Raw genomic sequence first — 18,268 nt, 5'->3', positions numbered from 1 at the left:
AGCAAGACCGTAACGTTTTCTGTTTACTTTTTCTGTTTTACGAAATTTATTTCTGTAGCACTGTGACAAAAAAAGAGAAGTTTCAACAATGATGTAAAAAATATTTTAGATCGAAATTTTACTACTAGGCTCTTAAGCTAATTGAACGCGACGTGGAGGATGAAAAATTTTTTAATTAAGGTTGTTTTTATATAATTATGAATGAGTGGACGCTATGAGACTTCCAAAAGATAGATAAATCAAAAAAAAATGTTGATTTGTAGTAAGGGTTGACAAGGCTATATATGAAATATAAACCGTGAACGTGTGTGGATGACGACGATGATGATTGCGTATTTGTTATAAATGGTTCATAATGAACTTGCAGGCGAGCGAATGACGAAGGTGACTTATACTTAATTGATGCGGGCCAAAAGTCAAGGGGGAATATTATACCGAGAGATCGCTTGCGCAGCAAGTGACCTACTATCTGTAAACGACATGTACTTCAAAAACAAGTATAATATACTGATTGTGAATGCACGATTTAGTTAGGAAATAAATGTAAAAGCAGATGAGGGATGAAGTGACGAAACAAAAAAATAAAGTAATGACGAACAATGAGTGCGAGATCTATGATGGATTGACCATAATCAAACCGATATCAATCAAATTGTTATTCAATCAAAAGAAGTAAAAAATAAATAAAATGAATAAAATTGATACGATTCCCCGCCATTGCGCAAAAATGCGTTTTCTTTTTTTCTATTTTACGTTGCTACGTTTAACGGCGGCTCGCACGCGAGAGCAAATTACTAAGGATTAACAAAAAAAAATCACATTCATCCCATCATTATAAAATATATGTTATAAAACAGCACGAGAGTTACGCGAGAGGCAGGACACACGCGACACACAAAAAGCAAATAAGTATATTATATATTTAAAAAAACGAAAAAAAGTTTGTAAAAAATTAACGGCTACATCCCCAAAGTCGTGTGTGAGTAACAAAAAAAAAAAACAGAAAAAAAAAGATAAGTACATGTAATACACGTAATTACACACAAACACCATAATGTGACACACACACGAGCCCACACGCACACATAATCTAGTTGAAATAAAAAAAAACAAACGACAAAAAATATGTATGAAACAAGAAAAAATTGTGTAACGAATAAACAAACAAAAAAAATAACGATTAGAAAAATTTTCCCTTGTTGCAGGTGTTGCGTATATTATATTATATATAAAATAAAATAAAATAAAAAAACGAGAAAACAATGTAGTTTCAAAGACGTGTACGTGTGTATGTTGAAGTAACACTAGAAAAAAAAGAAAAAGAAAATTGTGTGCGTAACGTATGTGTGTATGCAAAAATGGCGTGTGTGCGCGAGTATTATTGTGTACGATGTGCGTGCGTGCGTGGGGCCGACTGCGCCGAGTGAAAATGTATAAGCGAGAATAAAAACATGTACGATATTATACATATGCATAGCGTATATTATAAATAATGAAACAATGGATATAAATATATAAATATATATATAAATAAAAATACAAAAAAGTAAACAAATTATATAAATATGAAGGAAAAAATATATAAACGAGAACACAGAATAACAAAAGGAAAAAAAAACGTTAGACTTAAGGACATAAGATATTATGATGTATGGTTGGTTTATAATGTAAAAATATATTATAGAAAATGTACAAGACGTGTGTAAGACTTTTATTTACCCTCACGTATTATTACAGTCCTGTCACGATATCCTCCCAAAATACATAGCCACCACAGCCTCTATACGTTCTTTTTTCAGCAACAGCAGGATCATACGTCGTGTATCGTTTAATCCACGATTCCTCGTGGTTGATTTAGTTCGGGCTCGCGCGACACCTCTTTCTCGTTCGCGAGGCGTACAAAGCCGACCACCGCGCACGTATATGGATTCAAAAAGTTACACACACAGCAGCGCGTCGACATCCGCAGCTGCGGGTGTTTTATATGCGCGATACATAATGAATGTTACAGAATACGATTTTCCGCAGTTGCTCGTGCAAGCTCTCCGAAAGCTCGGACGTGGTCTGAAAAGAAGAGAAAATTACCACTCACACATGGCTTCGTGTATATTTTTAGTACCGTTCGAAACTGAACTCGAAAATTTCATCTCAGTTATATAGCACCAAATATATGCTTCGATTTTCACGGGTTCATAATATGAATGAGGACGATGGTCGATGATGTCTATACGCATAAATCTGTGACTCGAATAACGATATCGCGATAGCACAAAAAAATTACATCACTTCGTGTGTCGTTCGTTATGTAACACTGATTGGATTAGTCTCCAGTTCGGAGAGGCAAATTGGATCGAACGCGGCCGAAAACGCGGGTGCCAAGTGAAAGGCGAAAGTATAAGCGTCTCGAGGCATATAATGCACGCGAAGACGAGCTTGCGGGGGTATTATTTTCAGGCTAGAAATCCGACGGCAATCGAGCAGCAAGATCGCGTGCGGCAACAACCAAACATGTTGCTCGGCGTGATACACCTGTATATGCATTACACGACGTGGGAGCTTGCGAGTTCGCATCAGCAATACGATTGGGTAAGTGCGAGAAAGAGCGAGAGAACGAATGACGCGAATTTCGATCGAGAGAGACAATGAAAATAGGAGAATATATGATGAAGGTAGAGCCGAAAATCGATGAAACTAATCGCGGAGATCGACTGATTCATTCGAGAGCTTTTTTACACAAAGAGACAAAGTTATTCGCGATGTGTTCGTACAGAACTAATATACAAATATTTCTCTATTAAACCCGTGTAATATGTGACTCGTTGTGCTTTCCCATAGATATTAATATATCGAAACACGACGCGCGCGGGGGAGACGAGTATACAGTGAGGTACAATATGACAAGGCGTGAATTTATCGACATTCGCACACGCTCGACGACGGACGGACGAAAAATCAAAGCGCGCAACTCTAGTAGTAGTACATATATACCGAGTTGCTACGTACGTACGTTTATATATCAGACGTTATAGTCGAAATTTGAAAGCAAAGCTCGGTATACTGCGAGCTTGCGGGTGGTGTAAATACGCGAGGGGAGGTGCAGGTGCAGGTGCTGCTGGTGCTAGTCATGGGCGCCCTGTCCGACGACGACGACGACGACAAGCTTAATACGCTCGACATCGCGCGCGCAGGTGCTATATAGCGCGCAGCTGTAGCAGCATTTAGCGAATAAGTCAGACAAGCTCGCATGCCTATATATGCCACGTATATAATACACGTGCGTGTGCGGCAGCACGAGTCTGTATGTGTATGCGCGTGTGGAAAAGGTATGTATAAATGTGCGAGGGGCTATCTACGTACACACGAGCGCGTGTGTGAGCGTACGAAAGGTAACGGGCGTACATATATATACGAGATAGAGCGAGAGGGAGAGAGAGAGAGAGAGAGAGAAGAGCTGCAGCTGGAAAGCCCTATTAGCCGGGACGCGCGGACGGCGGCGGCGGCGGCGAGACTTGCACGGTATGAAGCATAAACTACAATTAGCGGTAATCCGCGTGACACGGGGCATGGCACCCTTTGCGCATATTAGAGCATTAGCCCAAGAGCAGCAGCAGCAGCAGATAGCACCGAGCTTGTTCTCCCCGACGCGGCAGCAGCAGCAGCATATACAGAGCCGTGTGTCATTTCAGCAAGTCCACGCTTTTTCTCTCTCTCTCTCTCTCTACGTGTGTGTACGTGTGTGAGTGTGAGAGTGGATAGAGAAACGAGAGAAAGAGAAAGAGAGTATAATATAGGATTAAAAAGAGGAAGCCCGAAAAAGAGTGAGAGAGAGAGAGAGACCAATTAAACCTCGATAATTAAGCACGGATACGCCTGCGATGCCCGCGTGCTATAATGTAAATTGCAGAGCGAGAGAGAGAGAAACGATATAGGACTGGCTTTTATCTTTTCCTTTTTTTCCTTCTTTTTTTTTTTTTTTTAAATACTTGGCTTTTTCCGGCGAAAGAAAAAAAAGAGAGTCGCACTCGCTGTGTCCGTGTGTATATCTATCTCTCTCTCTCTCTCTCTCTCTCTCTCTCCATATATACGTTTTGTCGGTGATTCGGGGCTAGCTGTAATTAGGAACGAATACGATGAGTGAGCTTGCAGAGAGAGCGCTGCTTTCGTCCCTGAAATATGGAGCTCGGCAATTTATTGTATTAATACGTGCTTCGGCTGGACCTTCTTTCTCTCTCTCTCTTTTTTTTTTTTACTCTTTTTCTCTGTCTCTCTCTCTCCGAACTAATTCTGTTCCTCCCCAAAGCGCGGGGTGATTTAAACATTTTCAATAATTTTCAAACTAAAGCTTTTCGCACACACAGAGCGAGCGAAGCCGCAATGAAAACGACGTCGTCGTACTCGCGAGCCTATACATACATCTATACAGCCGCAGGTATACCGCACGAAAAGCGTGAAATTGCTTGTATTCTTTACAATGTTCTCTTTTCGAGTATAAGCACGTCGAGAGCTGTGCAGTATGGACAGGCACGATAGCCGGGCATGCAGCGGCCGCAAGCTGAGCCGAGAGTCGAAGGTGTGGCAAACACTATACCGTGAAAGGAGTCTCATTACTCAAGTCCGGCTTGTATTATAATCCCCCCTCATTTTGAAGCACTCATTTAATTATCTTAATTAGTTGGTTTCTCTTTCGCGTCTCAAGGATTAGACAATGGGCTTTCTCGATTACGCGTATATACGCTCGTATTATAATAAATTCTTATCTCGTCACGATGACAAAAAAATAAATAAATAAATAAAAATAAGCACCTGCACAAAGACACACGAGCTTTCAGCAGTCGAGCTTTTATGCATAAAGCTCGACTTATTGCTCTGTCCCTCTAGAAAGCAACTGCCCGAATATTATACACTGCAGCGATATGGAGCAGTTTTTCGCAAAACACATACAATGTGCACTTTTCGCCCCGTGTATAATTAACGCACTCGAGCTACATTCGAATGCAATAGGTAGACCGAGTGCACGTGCACACAAACGCACGCACATACACTTTACGTGCATTTGCGGAAAATCAACTCTCCAATGTGCGTAAGTATACAAGTGTGTATGTGTGCTTTTACAATTTCAGAGCGCACAAGGGATGAAAGAGAGAGAGAGAGAGGAAAAAATTTGATTACGCCCGATGAAAGGATCCTCAATCATTTATCGACGTTACAATGTCAATAATGGAAATGCGCATACACGCGAGCACGCTCGGCCCTCCACCCCCTCGCATTATTATAATTAACTCGGGAAATTTTCATCATTTTTATTATTCGTGCCCGCGCGCAGGACAACTGAAAGCTCGATGTTTGCGATCGCGCGCCCGCGCGTTTTCCCCCGTGCTAAAACCCCCTTTAAAAATGTCTTTTATTACGCGCGTGTATACAAGCATCGACATTGATTTCAATTTACGTCAAATTCGACGCGCATTACACGCAAAGAGAGAGAGGAACGCGGCAAAAATGCATCGCACCGCGTAATACAATACACATAATATATAAAATGAGTGGCTGGGCAAAATTTCATGTCAACAATGTGAACGAGTTACGTCGCATTATATCGTCGAGCGTGTACATATACAAACGAGCAAAACTGGGGGTGAAGGGAGGCTGCAAAAATATGTTACAAGCCGATGAATGCATCCGCTCGCTCGACTTTTGCTGCTTCGACTATGTAATATCCATTAATTTATGCTAAATAAATATTTGCTCCCCGAGGCGGGCGTATTGCACTTCGGAGCTCTCATATTGCCAATGAAACATATGTTGTGTGTGGCAGCTACAAATATGCAAAGCGCGACGTGTATGTGGCTTACACATTCGCGTACACTGGTATGTTTTGAATTGCATATATAGACTGGAATCTGACGTGAATTTAGTTTACGTATCGCGAGATAATATTGCGTATATCACGGCAACGAAAGAACAACATTTTTCGCGTTTCTTTAAAAAGTTATGATGAAAATGTTACTTACACAGATGTTTACTTCCTTGCTTCCAGTCGATAAAGTAGGTTTGTTGCATGTGTGATACCGATGTAAGCGGTTTTCGTACCCCCTGGGGGTAAACAGATGGTAAGTTGGTGGTTGACGTTCAAGAAGAATACACACTATGATAATAACGATGTACCTTTTTTGTTTACATTTTTTATGTTTTTTTTCACAAAATAATATTATGGGTAAAGACTTTGCTCAAATGATTAGTATTTAGGTAAGCAGAAGCCTCAGATGCTACCTATCTGAATCATTTCAGAATGAGGAAGATGTTAGGCGTACCGAGTAAGAGTGCGAATTTACAGTCTCATATATTTATTTATTTCAACCTTATAGGCACAAAAAAGGACTTTACATATTCTGTCACAATATTTACGTTTTCTCAATTGTTTACAATTTAACTTATACACTACTACCTCATACATTATTTCAATTTGTTTTCACAGATACAGTTACCTATTGACTTGAACATTATTCTAAATACACAAATACTACTTTTAACATTCACACTTATTTACAATTACAATACGTCGTTTGTCTGTCTTCTCTATACTCTGTCAACTTGGCCCTATCCTCTTTACTCCTTTTACTCTCACCATCGTGTCAATTCACTCGAAATATAACGCATAAATCGTAGTGTATAATACCCTAATTTGTATTTATTTACAATCAAACGTAATCGTAAGAAATCGATTGAGATCATTCATAGAAATATGACTGAACCTCATTGACAATTAAAAATTTTTAATTCATTATAAAAAATGTACGCGTACAAAAAATAGCTACTGAAATAGCTAAAAATGGATTTTACAGGTGTACTGTATTCTTCTTCGATTCTTTCATCGCCGCAATTCTTACGCGTACGCCTTAAATTTTACTAATTTTTCTCGTTAAAAAAGTCTATAGGGGCCGTATCTTGCCACGGCCCTACAGTGGTTCCTGAGACACTCGAAGATTTTACTCTCATCGGTAAAAAAAGACCGGTTCGTCCACAGTCGACGCTCGGCCCGCGGATCGTTTTCATAATCCCTCTCGATTTTCCAGGCTAATTTTCCCATGGCATCCACGTTCGTCTGCTGGAACAAGCGCAACAACCACTCTCTGGGCATGCTCTTGGCCACTTCGAGACACTGGACGTTCGTCATGTTCAAGTTGTAAGCCTCGGTCATGAACAGGTCACGTCCAATGTAGTCCAAATTCAACACCGGCCTCATCAGGTTGTTGGCGACGCGTCTCTTCACGATGCCGTTCACGAAGGCGGTATTGCAGCTCAACTCGGCCGTCTTTCCGACGATCGTCGCGCAGGGATCATCCTTTAGGTTTTTCAACAGCTCGGCGCTCTCGAGATGGTTAATTTCGCAGAGCCGAGCGAGCGAGACCTCCGTCTTCGTTTTCGTTTTCTCATCCGATTGGGTCAGGATGATTTGGTACAGCGGTTGAACTTCTTTTATCCAAGGGTCGATAACGAGCTCTTCGGGGCCAACGGGCGGGCAGGGAGGATTGCATCGCGACAGTTTTTCTTCCAAACTCGCGCATCGCTGTTGCAAGTAACGCAGAGCGTCTTGACAAAAGGCGAGCCCCTCGTAGAGTTTTATTTTTTTCTTGATCTCCACCAAGATGCATCGATCTTGTTGAACGTGGCCTGAACGAAAGAACGAACGAATAAAAAGTTACTCCGTAATTGAATAACTCGAATGACGTACCGGTATCATCGGGGATCAGATGATCGACCTCGTTTCCTCGGACCCTCATCCAACATTTGACCATCCTCAATCTAGCGCTGAGCTCCAGCGCGATGTTCCTCGACTCCAACAACTTGGCCAACTCGATGATGTTGAAGGTGAGCGGGTACGACCTCGTCTCGAGGGCCGTGAATCCCGCGTCGAACAACACAGTCCGGTCGTTACCATTAGTAATCAAACTTCGCGGATTCGCGCCGCACTCGAGCAGGGCCCTGGTGACCTCGACATCGAGTCGCGAGACCGCAGCCCTCAGAGGCGTGTCTCCGTTTGCGTTCCTTGCCTCGAGGTTCGCCCCTTTCTCAACGAGCATCCGGACGATCTCCAGCACCTGTCGACGGCAGTCGCAGTAGCTGAGCTCGGGGGCGCGGCACTGGCAGCGCAGCATGCACGGCCTCGAGAGCGCGTGCAGGGCCGTCGAGTGCTCTTGGTCCTGGTAGTTCGGGTCGACGCCGCAGTCCAGCAGCACCTGGACGCAGGCCGCGTGCCTGTACTGGGCGGCCACGTGCAGCGGGCTGCGCGGATGGTTGCGCATGAGACTGTCGTCCACCAGTTTGCGAAACAGCAATCTCTCCATGGTATCCTTTTTGCCCACCAGGCAGCAGCCGTGCAGATAGTTGTAGCCCAGCCGGTCGATGAAGATCCTCATGCGTCTCTGCGTGGATTCCGGGTTCACGGCCGATTTGACGATCTTGTGGTCGTATTTCAAGAGAAACGACATGAGATTGTAGCACTCCCGCTTGACGTCGAACGACTGCGCCGCCTCGTACCTGTCGGCCAGATAATGCAGCGCGGACTTGTCGTCGTAGTCGGCGTCGAGTATGTGCACGTTGTAGCTGCTGTTGAAGTTGTTCACCGGTTCTATGCTCTCGAGCCGATCCAGTATTCTCGGGTGGTACTCGTCGAGAGCGAGCTTGAGAAAGAATCTCTTGTCGTCGTCTCTCGGGAACAGCTCTTGGTTGGTGATCAACTCCTCGAGAACCGCCACCCTCAATGGGTCGCGGTCGCGCAAAGATCTCTTGTACAATCCCTCGAATTCCCTTAGTCTGGCGTTTGTGTCGGGTATGCCCAGCAAATGTCGGTGATGACGCAGATACGTATCTCGAAACGCGTCCTGCACGTTGACCATTTTGAGTTTTTTGATCGTCGACGTTAGTTAGAAAAAAACGAAGCCCCGAGACGAGGCAATTTTTTTAGTTTAAAAGTACCGGAACACCGCGCGCGCGACACGCACACACACACACACACCGAACACCGATCCGATCAGCGCGACCACGAGCACCGGAATGACAGTTTCGATCGAAGCTGTGTCAACGACATGCTCGAGTATATTTGAAATCGGAGATTTGTGAAATTTCCGTGGTGTCGCGCCGAGCTATCGACCAATCGAAACACGCTTATAAACTGTTGACACTTTTTGCTGATATCCCTTCGTATTTTCGCCTTTCCCTCTCCGAATCCCGCGGTTATAGACGCGAGCATCTCAGAGTTTCGCGTACGAATGGCCGATTCCAATTTGGCTCATGTTGGACAAATTGAATGGGAATTTTTCATTTATGCATTTAAAATGCACTAAATATGAACGAGCAATGGTATAAAAATACATTTTTACGGAAAAGTCAAGGTTTTGTTCAGGTTTTTTTGCTAGATTCTTCAATCAGGTTACCAACTCAATTGGCTGAGTTACCTACTCGAGAAAATCATTGTTCAATTCGTTATTCCAAAGGCACCCAGATGTGGCTTTTTCCTGCGAGGCCAAAGTACTATGAAACTTGCAAAAAGAACAAGGAACATAAATTCTGTAAAAAAAGGATCTCCGACAAAAGTACTCATCTGTAAGAAATTTAATCTATAGTATAAAAATACGTCAACCAAAATTTCCAACTGTGCTCAATTAAAAAACAATTTTTCGAGCCTATCATAGAACTCCCATATGAATGCGAATCACAAAGTCACGACAAAAACGCACCATGCGTACAGTACGTTGACATATAAACTTGCAGCACTTAAAAAACTGAGAGAAGGGGTCTACCGAAATTTGTTACAAACCAATGAATACATACGCTTGCTTGACTTTTGCTGCTGCTTCGACTATGTAATTTTTGTTACACACCTTTTCGTCGCAATTTGTGGGTATCCATTAATTTATGCCAAATAAATATTTGCTCTCCGCAGCGGGCGTATTGCACTTCCGAGCTTCATATTGCCAATAAAACATATGTTGTGTGTGTGGCAGCTACAAATATGTAAAGCTCGACGTGTATGTGGCTTACACATTCGCGTATACAGGTATGTTTTAAACTGCATATAGGCTGGAATCTGACGTGAATGTAGTATACGTATCCTGCAATAATATTGTGTATATCGAGAAAGAACAACATTTTTAAGCATGTCTTTGAAAAAAGATGATAAAAATGCTGTGATATATGTTTTCTTCGTTACTTCCAGTCGAGAAAGTAGAATTTTCATGCATGTAATATCGAATTACGCGACATTTGTACCCCCTGGCGGCAAAGAAGAACGTATACAACGACAAAGATGATATATAAATTGTTATTTTTTTAATTTAAATCCGTTTAAAAAATATGTCGCGAACGATTATTTTACATAATATACTTATTTACATTTATTTACAATCGCACATGTAAAACCTATGTCACAAAAAACAGTTCTTTCTTTTTCAAATGAGACGATTAAACTTTTGGTTATTAAAAAGCTCGATGATTTTTATGATTCTTCTTGCTGAGAAGTCAATTCAAATTGATAAAAATTCACACGTCCTTATCCTTGCCGGCGTCGATCTCTTCACCTTCCAACGGCTCTCCCTTGTAAGCCTGCGTAAGCAAAAGCGAAAAAATATGTATAAAAAAACGCTGCGGGTCAAAAGATTTTTGTTACACACCTTTTCCGCCACTCGTCGCAATTTGTGGGCCATTTCGTCGCCGGTCTCTCTCACCATGTCCGAGAAGTATCCGTTCTCCATCTCGGTCAGCAGCAGGTACGGATGGCCGTACTCCACGGCGCAGCCGAACTCCATCACGAGGACTCGGTCGCTGTCCATGATCGTGTTCAGCCGATGCGCGATCGTTAATACTGTATTATTTTTAAACTGCGAACATAAACAAAAGAAGGTAAAATTACGTCAGTGTTACGACAAAAAATGCGACGTGAATCGTTCTTACGTTACTCCGGATGGCCCTCTGTATCATCTTGTCCGTCTCGGGGTCGACGTTGGCCGTGGCCTCGTCCAGCACCAGTATCTTGTTCTTCTCCACGATGGCCCTGGCCAAGCAGAGCAGCTGCTTCTCACCGGCGCTGAGATTGTTGCCGCTCTGCTCGATCTGCTGATCCAGGGAGGTGAACGACTTGTTCAGCTCGACGTCCCTCAGGGCCGACCAGAGCTCGCTGTCCTCGAACTTGTGCTCGGGATCGAGATTGTCGCGCAGCGAGGCCGTGTACAGCATCGGCTGCTGCGGTATGATGGACAATTTGCGTCGCAGAGCGCGCAACCCTATGCTCGCGGTGTCGACGCCGTCGATGTAGAGTTTGCCCCGGGTGGCGGTGAGACGGAAGAGGGCCGCGATGAGGGACGACTTGCCGGCGCCCGTGCGCCCGACGATGCCCACCTTCATGCCCGACTCGATCACGATGTTGAGATCCTTGAGCACGGGATCCTGGGAGCCCTGATACGTCAGGTAGAGTTTCTCGAAGCGCACCTCGCCCCGACTGGGCCAGTCCTTGGGCACGAGCTCGGTATTCGGTGTCTCGTAGGGACCCTCCTCGTCGAGCTTGGTGAACTGAAAGAGACGCTCGACGCTGATCATCTGCGAGACCATTTCCGCGGCCATCTTCATGCCGTGCTGCAGCACGCCGGTGATGGCCAGCACTTGGGTGATGGCCAGGCCCACCTTGCCGCCGTCCGAGTCGTTGAGAATGACGAAGCTGTAGGTGACGACGGCGACGAAGGCCACCGAGACGAGATCGATCCAGAAGCCAAAGGCCGACATGGTCGACAGCACCAGCGAGAAGGCCGCCGTGTGGTAGTCCTGATGATCGTCGAACTGCTTCGTCACCATGCGCTCGGCTTGGCAGGCCCTGATGGTCAGCAGACCCCGGAGGGTCGAGTTGGCGTGCGAGAACACGGGGCTCTTGGCGTTGCCCTCGAGCCGCTTGACGCTGCGCGCCGTCGCCAGGTAGACGAAGCGCAGATACAGGTGGATGCAGATCATCACCGTCATGGGCAAGATCAGGGTCCAGTTGATGACGAGCACTTGCACGGCGACGCCGATCAGGATCGAGAGCACCTGGAAGCTCTCCATCATCGCCTGCGTAAGCGTCTCGTCGACGGCGCTCAGATCCTTGGAGAAACGATTGATGATGCGGCCCGACGGGTTGCGATCGAAGAAGCTGATGGGGGCGCGCATCAGGCAGCCCAGCATCATCTCGTGGATGCGGAAGGACGAGTCCTTGCAGATGCGAAAGAGGAGCATGTTGCGGCCGATGGTGAGCGAGACGCTGCCCATCACGAGGATCGTGTAGAGATAGAGATGCCAGCTGGAGGATTCGGGCTTGGAGGAGGAGGGGGGCAGAGTGGTGTTGACGGCGAGCGTCAGGTTGTAATACTTTTCGACTTCGGCTTCGTGTTTTACCCTGGATTAAAAAAAATAATTATTACACTATAATCACTAAACTATGCCAAAGAAAATTACTTTTATTTTACTAAATTAATCGCTGCATAATAAATTTTTTTTTTGCCAAAAAAATTTTCAATGGCGATAATTTGAAATCATAGTTTAGAAAGTTTAATCGATATCCGACTCACCAGTAGGCGACCCAATAATCAGCACCGCTGCTGAACAATTGGGCCACGACGTACATGAGCGCCAGGCAGATCAGCATGCAAATCGAGCCGTTGGCCTTGAAGTACTTCCAGTACAGCGAATTCGACACCGATCCCTTGGCCACGAATTCCTGCGTCTCTTGGGGCTCGTCTTCGCCGTCGCCTTCTCCTACCTGCGTCTCCGCCGCCGACTGCTGCTGCTTGGTGTGTTCCTCGATGTTCAGCTCCGCGTCGTCGTCGTCGTCGTCCACCACGCTCTTTCCGTCCTCACTCTTGACCTCGCAAATCGACATCTTCCTTATGAGCTCGATCAATTCTTTGCTGCCTTCGCCGATCGAGTTTTGGCGAATCCTCTCGGCCATCTCCAGGGCCGAGTCGTCGGGCGCGCCGTCGAACGCCACGCGGCCCGCCTCGAATTGCAGTATGCGATCGACGTCGCGCAGAAACTGCGTCTGATGCGTCACCAGCAGTCGGGTCTTGTCGCGCAGCAGCCGCAGCACGCAGCGGTCGAAGAGCGACCTCGCCACCGCGGGATCCACCGCGGCCAGCGGATCGTCCAGCAGGTAGATGTCGGCCTCGCGATACACGGCCCGGGCGAGATTGACGCGGGCGCACTGGCCGCCCGACAGCCCCGAGCCCTTCTCGCCCACGAGGGTGAGATGGCCGTGGGGCAGCTGCTTGAAGTCCTCCTCGAGGCAGCAGGCGCTCACCACCTGCTGGTAGCGCTTCTCGTCGTAGGGCTCGCCGAAGAGGATGTTGCTGAGCACAGTGTCGTTGAACAGCCAGGGCTCTTGGGCGGCGTACGAAACCGTGCCACCCAGGCGGACCTCGCCGCTGCTGGGCTTCAGCTCGTTCAGGATTATTTTCAATAGCGTGCTCTGGCGAAATAAACGAACCCTTCAAAGATCGAACGTAAAAAAAAAAGGTAAAACCTCGTACCTTTCCCGTTCCCACGTTACCGACGACTCCGATCAATTCTCCCTGCGGCACCTCCAAGTCCAGCTCCACGACCATCTGCTTGATCTCCTTGTCGGTCTGGCTCTTGTTGGACCACGAGGCGCTCACCTTGTCCAGCTCGAGGGCGTTGTCCTCGTCGCGGCAGGGCACCACCCCCTTGGAGCCGCTCTCCTCCATCAGCAGAAACGTCTGGACGCGCTTGATCGTCACTACGGCCTCGGCGTAGTAGTTGAGGCCGCGCGGAAACAGTCCGGCCATCGTCAGGGTCAGGGTGCTGAAGTACTGGGCGATCGAGAACACCATGTCCGCCCTGATGGTACGGCCGGACATCAGTACGTAGCAGAGGATGGTCACGCACAGGGCCGAGCGCTGGGCGTACGAGAACGAGGCCCAGGTGGCGCCCTTCATGTAATTGGTGAACGCGATGACTTTGAGCTCGCGTCGACGAGCCTCGGAGACCATCTTGCTGAAGACCTTCTCCCAGGTGTACATCTTGATGACGCGTATGCCGCTGATGATCTCGTTCATGTGGAGCACGCGCAGATCCACGCGCTCCGTGATGATCTTGCGCAGGCTGTGGATCTTTTTGCCCCAGTAGACTGAGAAAAAAATAAATGAATGAATTTGAGAGAAATTTCAGTACATATAAGCTCCGAGGAGAAAATTTTATTGAATGTATGAAATATTCATCGTCAGATTTAGTTGAATTAAACTAATATATCATTACGATAATAGTCAGTTCAACTGTTAAATTTTAAAGTTATTAAAAATAAACTTTAAAATTTACTTTTTTTTTTATCAAATTTAATTTTTTTATGATTGTAAGTTAAAGTTTATTAGTTAAATTGTAACTATGAAATTGACTTGAGCTATAGTTGCAATGATATATTTTTTCAATGATATAATTAACGTTTAATTGATTGAATAAAATTTCTCCCCTCAGAGAAGTATTTTACACAACTATAGGATATAACGACCCTTGTTATTTTCTGAATAAAAAAAATTTTACAAAAAATAGACTATAATAAAAAAAATTGTGAACTTGGAATTAAATTACATGTGGTTAACATGCGTCAAAATGAAGATCAAAATGACTATTATCGTAAGTTATTTGCAAAAATTTCTCGTTTAAAAAATATACAGGTAATAGTTCCTTACAATTTTGAAAAGGTACTTTATTTTTAAAAGTAATATTCTATTTTACCTTGAAACGGCACCGTCTGAAAGACCATGAACAGCACCCCGGGCAGCGCGGGCGTACCTATCTCCGTCCACAGGTAGTAGCAGACGGTCAGTCCCTGCAGCGGCATCAGCCAGAAGTAATGCAGAAAGACGAACATCTGCTCGAAGCGCACCACGTCGTTGGTGAGCAGATTGATGACTGTGCCGCCGCCCGCTTGGCTCGCCGACTCCGACGACAGCTTGAGCACCTTCTTGTAGATCATCGCCGAGCTGGCGACTCGCAGCTTGTAGCCGAGCTCGCGCAGCCTCCACGTCACGTGGCAGAATATGATGGACTCGAACAGGGTCATGGCTATCACCCCGGTGGCGAAGTAGTAGGCCTTGACGATCGAGTCGGGATCGTCGCGCTCCGTCGTCGTGGAGAAATGCCTGATCAAGAAGCCCAGCGCGATCGGCTGCAGCATTCTGCGTGCGAACAGAAAAAATAGTTTTTTTTTTTTCATTTTTTATTCGAGACTATGGACTGAGTCGATGCGTATCGAGTGTGTACTCACTTGACCATTATGGTCAGTATCGCCGCGTACAATCCATTGTACATGAATTCCTTGAAATACGTTCTACGTATCGCTTTTTGCAAGCTCGGCTTCGTGTTTCTCTTTGCGGATTCTTGAAGTTCTATTTCCCACTGTCTGGCAAGAATACGAAAATTCAAACGATCGTTATCAATTTTGAAAAAACCAGTTATGCAACACTCACCTCTGTAAATCGGCACCGGCGAGGTCGCTCTTGTCCCATGGTAAAACCGCGTGCAGATCCTCCGGCTCCAAGTCCTGTTTTCTCCCCTGCCAGAATATCGGTATCAACCAGCTGTTAAAATAGTAAGTTTAACGATATATTTTCAAGTTGAAAAGTAGGGCAACGCGAAGTAAGTCGATAACGATACGAGCTTTTACTTCAATTAAAAAAAAGAAAAAGGAAGAAAAGAAAAATTATCAGCGAGCAATTTTTCAAAAGTGCCTGACAAATGATCCAACTCGGTCGCATTCCACTTGCGTAAGCTCGGTACACGCACATTTTATTATTGTTTTTTTTTGCTCTCTTCTCTCTCGCGTCGCCTATACATGCCGTGGTGGTGGAGAATCATTGTCGCGCGAGTCATTTTTCATTCTAGCGAGCGAGACGTTTATAACGTCGACTCGCGGTTTTATTATGTATTTATGAAAATGCTCGCATATAAAGTATACCATAACGAGGACGTGCATCTGTATCGCGTTCAACTAATTCCTTTTTAGAATCATGTAATTTTGCATGTAATTTTACCGTTCAGATATAGACAGGCTTCCCGCAAAAATTTAAAATCAGAGTTTCGCATCTCGTACGCGTAAGTCGATATTTCTCAGAAAATATAAACAATACAGAAATCGATTCTATATCATAACGAGCGAAGTGAAAACATCTTTGAAATCAGAGAAAAGCTGTCAAAGTGACGATGTTGCATAATTTCAATATCTACGTAAACTAACACATATAATCACGCTGGAAGATACTCACCCGAAAAACAGCTTACTGATCGGATTCGCCTTGAGCCGGGGATTGATCACTCCCTTGTGTATCTTGTCGTCCATGACGTTTTAATTTCTTAATGTTCCTTTATCGTCGCTGCAACACACGCACGCTACATTAATTCACACGTTGGATAATAACAATCATCGATTGATTTTTTTTTTGTCTCTCTCGCTCGACATTGCGCGCAGTTGCATCGTATAGTCGTAATATACACACGCGCGCGCCTCGATAAGCGCGACTCGTAGGTACATACGATGCACGCGCGACAGTGGCAATGGGTTCGTTGCAGCATTATCGTGTCTCGATCGTAATCTCTATCGCGAAAAGTAGAAGAGAAAAATAATGAACGCGATCGCGACTACGACGTACACTGCACACGCGCGTACAACGATAATGCGAGTATAAGCGAGAAAAATCAAAGTATATAAAGAACTTACGTTAATCGGGTATTTTGTTTTCTTCCGGAGAAGGTCAACGGTCCACAGCGAAAGGTAATTCGGTTAAGTACATTGCCTCGCAATGTAGCTTATACTTCTTGTTTAGCGAGTCGGACTGGCCTCGCTGCAACGCTATGACACCGTCGTATACAACTCTGCGATCACGTGCGTCTCGTTGCACCTTATCGTAATCTCTCCACCGCGAGAGAGCTTTTGATTCACCGCACGAATTAACAGGCAGTTACACACACACGAGTCGAATTTTTGCAGGCGCTATTACGGCAGTAGAGAGCGCGCGCGCGAGAGACAGTTTAGAACGTACACGGCGCGCGCGTATTTATTTACGACGACCTGTGTTTATAGTGTACACGCGTACACGCTCGTCCGTATAATGTGTATAAATATATGTATTATAAACGCGTCTCGTTCGCTTTTCTTTCGCACAGAGTAGACCAGAGTGGCCTCTGACACTGGTCGAGCGTATTTATTACACAACGTTGCTGCTGCTGCTGCTGCTGCTGTTGGCACTTTTAGCTGCCGAGTTCCCCGTGAACCAACACATATATTACAATCACACACACACTTTTATGTTGTATTAATATGGAAAAGCCTTGACTCGCCGGGGTCGAGTTTGTATACACAACACAACTGAAGAGAGAGAGGCGAGATGAATTCAACTTTTCTTTCAACGGCCCGCGAGCTGCTTTTCTCTCTCACGCTCGCCCGAGCCGGTCAACACTATTGCCGCTCTTCGGCTCGTCGGACTGTTGTGCCCCGAGTTAAAGATATCGCAACTCTTTTAATACATACATCTATATACGCGCACACTTTGGAGCACAGACACACCGAGTCGGGCGTGTGTATATAGACACTTGCGCGCGCGCTCGCGAGTGCAGTTTTATAATGAGTGCAGCGCGTCTTTCTCACACGCAGCTGCTATACCGTATGCGCCAGAAATTTATATCTATACAATACGCGTGGGTATATCGTGTTTCAACTTAGCGCAGCAAGTTCAACGCGAATACATTTAATGATGGAGAGTAGGGCAGCGGCGGCGTCGCCGAACCACGTGCAGCACACGCTATTCGCTATATAGAGTCTGCGGACTTTCGACTGCGCGGAGTCGATGGCTTACTATATTTAAAAACTATACACGAGAGCGTCGACAAAAAATGTTAAAGAGAGAGGATTGATACAGTCGTAAAAATGTCAGCGACCGAAGCCGGCGTTTTAAGCTCAATATTATAATAGTTGTGTACGCGTTTACAGCTCGAGCCGAGTGACTCGACATTTTTAATAATATTTATGCGTCCTCGTTTTTTATAATTCGCGCGATTATTATTTCGATGGTAAAAAGTACAGGATTATATGAGCGATTCTGTAGAAAAAAGATTTAAAATTACGATTGAAATTTTTATTTTAAACTCTCTTTTTGGTTTTGGGATATCAAATGCATAAATAATAATTTTTACCGTTCGAAAAAATTACATTATACAAAGTTGTGATATGAGTGAATATTAA

The 18,268-nt window shown here is 45.1% G+C and overlaps 2 protein-coding genes across 2 annotated transcripts; both read right to left on the bottom strand.

The window, feature by feature from the left end:
• Positions 1-6,324: 6,324 nt before the first annotated feature.
• On the bottom strand, positions 6,325-9,061 carry LOC106649202. Its single transcript, XM_014366489.2, has 2 exons — positions 7,730-9,061; positions 6,325-7,668 (listed from the first exon to the last, which is right to left on the bottom strand). Exons 1-2 carry the CDS (start codon positions 8,892-8,894, stop codon positions 6,917-6,919), a joined length of 1,917 nt encoding a protein of 638 aa, XP_014221975.1. The 5' UTR covers positions 8,895-9,061; the 3' UTR covers positions 6,325-6,916.
• Positions 9,062-10,515: 1,454 nt separating this feature from the next.
• Positions 10,516-17,385, bottom strand: LOC106649175 (multidrug resistance-associated protein 4-like). Its single transcript, XM_014366456.2, has 10 exons — positions 16,748-17,385; positions 16,296-16,403; positions 15,501-15,611; positions 15,299-15,433; positions 14,767-15,209; positions 13,545-14,161; positions 12,588-13,483; positions 10,948-12,415; positions 10,668-10,874; positions 10,516-10,599 (listed from the first exon to the last, which is right to left on the bottom strand). The coding sequence occupies exons 2-10, from the start codon at positions 16,367-16,369 to the stop codon at positions 10,537-10,539; spliced, it is 4,014 nt and encodes a 1,337-aa protein (XP_014221942.1). The 5' UTR covers positions 16,370-16,403; positions 16,748-17,385; the 3' UTR covers positions 10,516-10,536.
• Between the last annotated feature and the right edge of the window lie 883 nt (positions 17,386-18,268).

Source organism: Trichogramma pretiosum, unplaced genomic scaffold, assembly GCF_000599845.2.
Source record: "Trichogramma pretiosum strain Unisexual culture from Peru unplaced genomic scaffold, Tpre_2.0 scaffold17, whole genome shotgun sequence".
NCBI lineage: Eukaryota > Metazoa > Arthropoda > Insecta > Hymenoptera > Trichogrammatidae > Trichogramma > Trichogramma pretiosum.
Note: the sequence above shows the minus strand (reverse complement) of the source record. Positions and strands in the feature narration are given on the sequence as shown.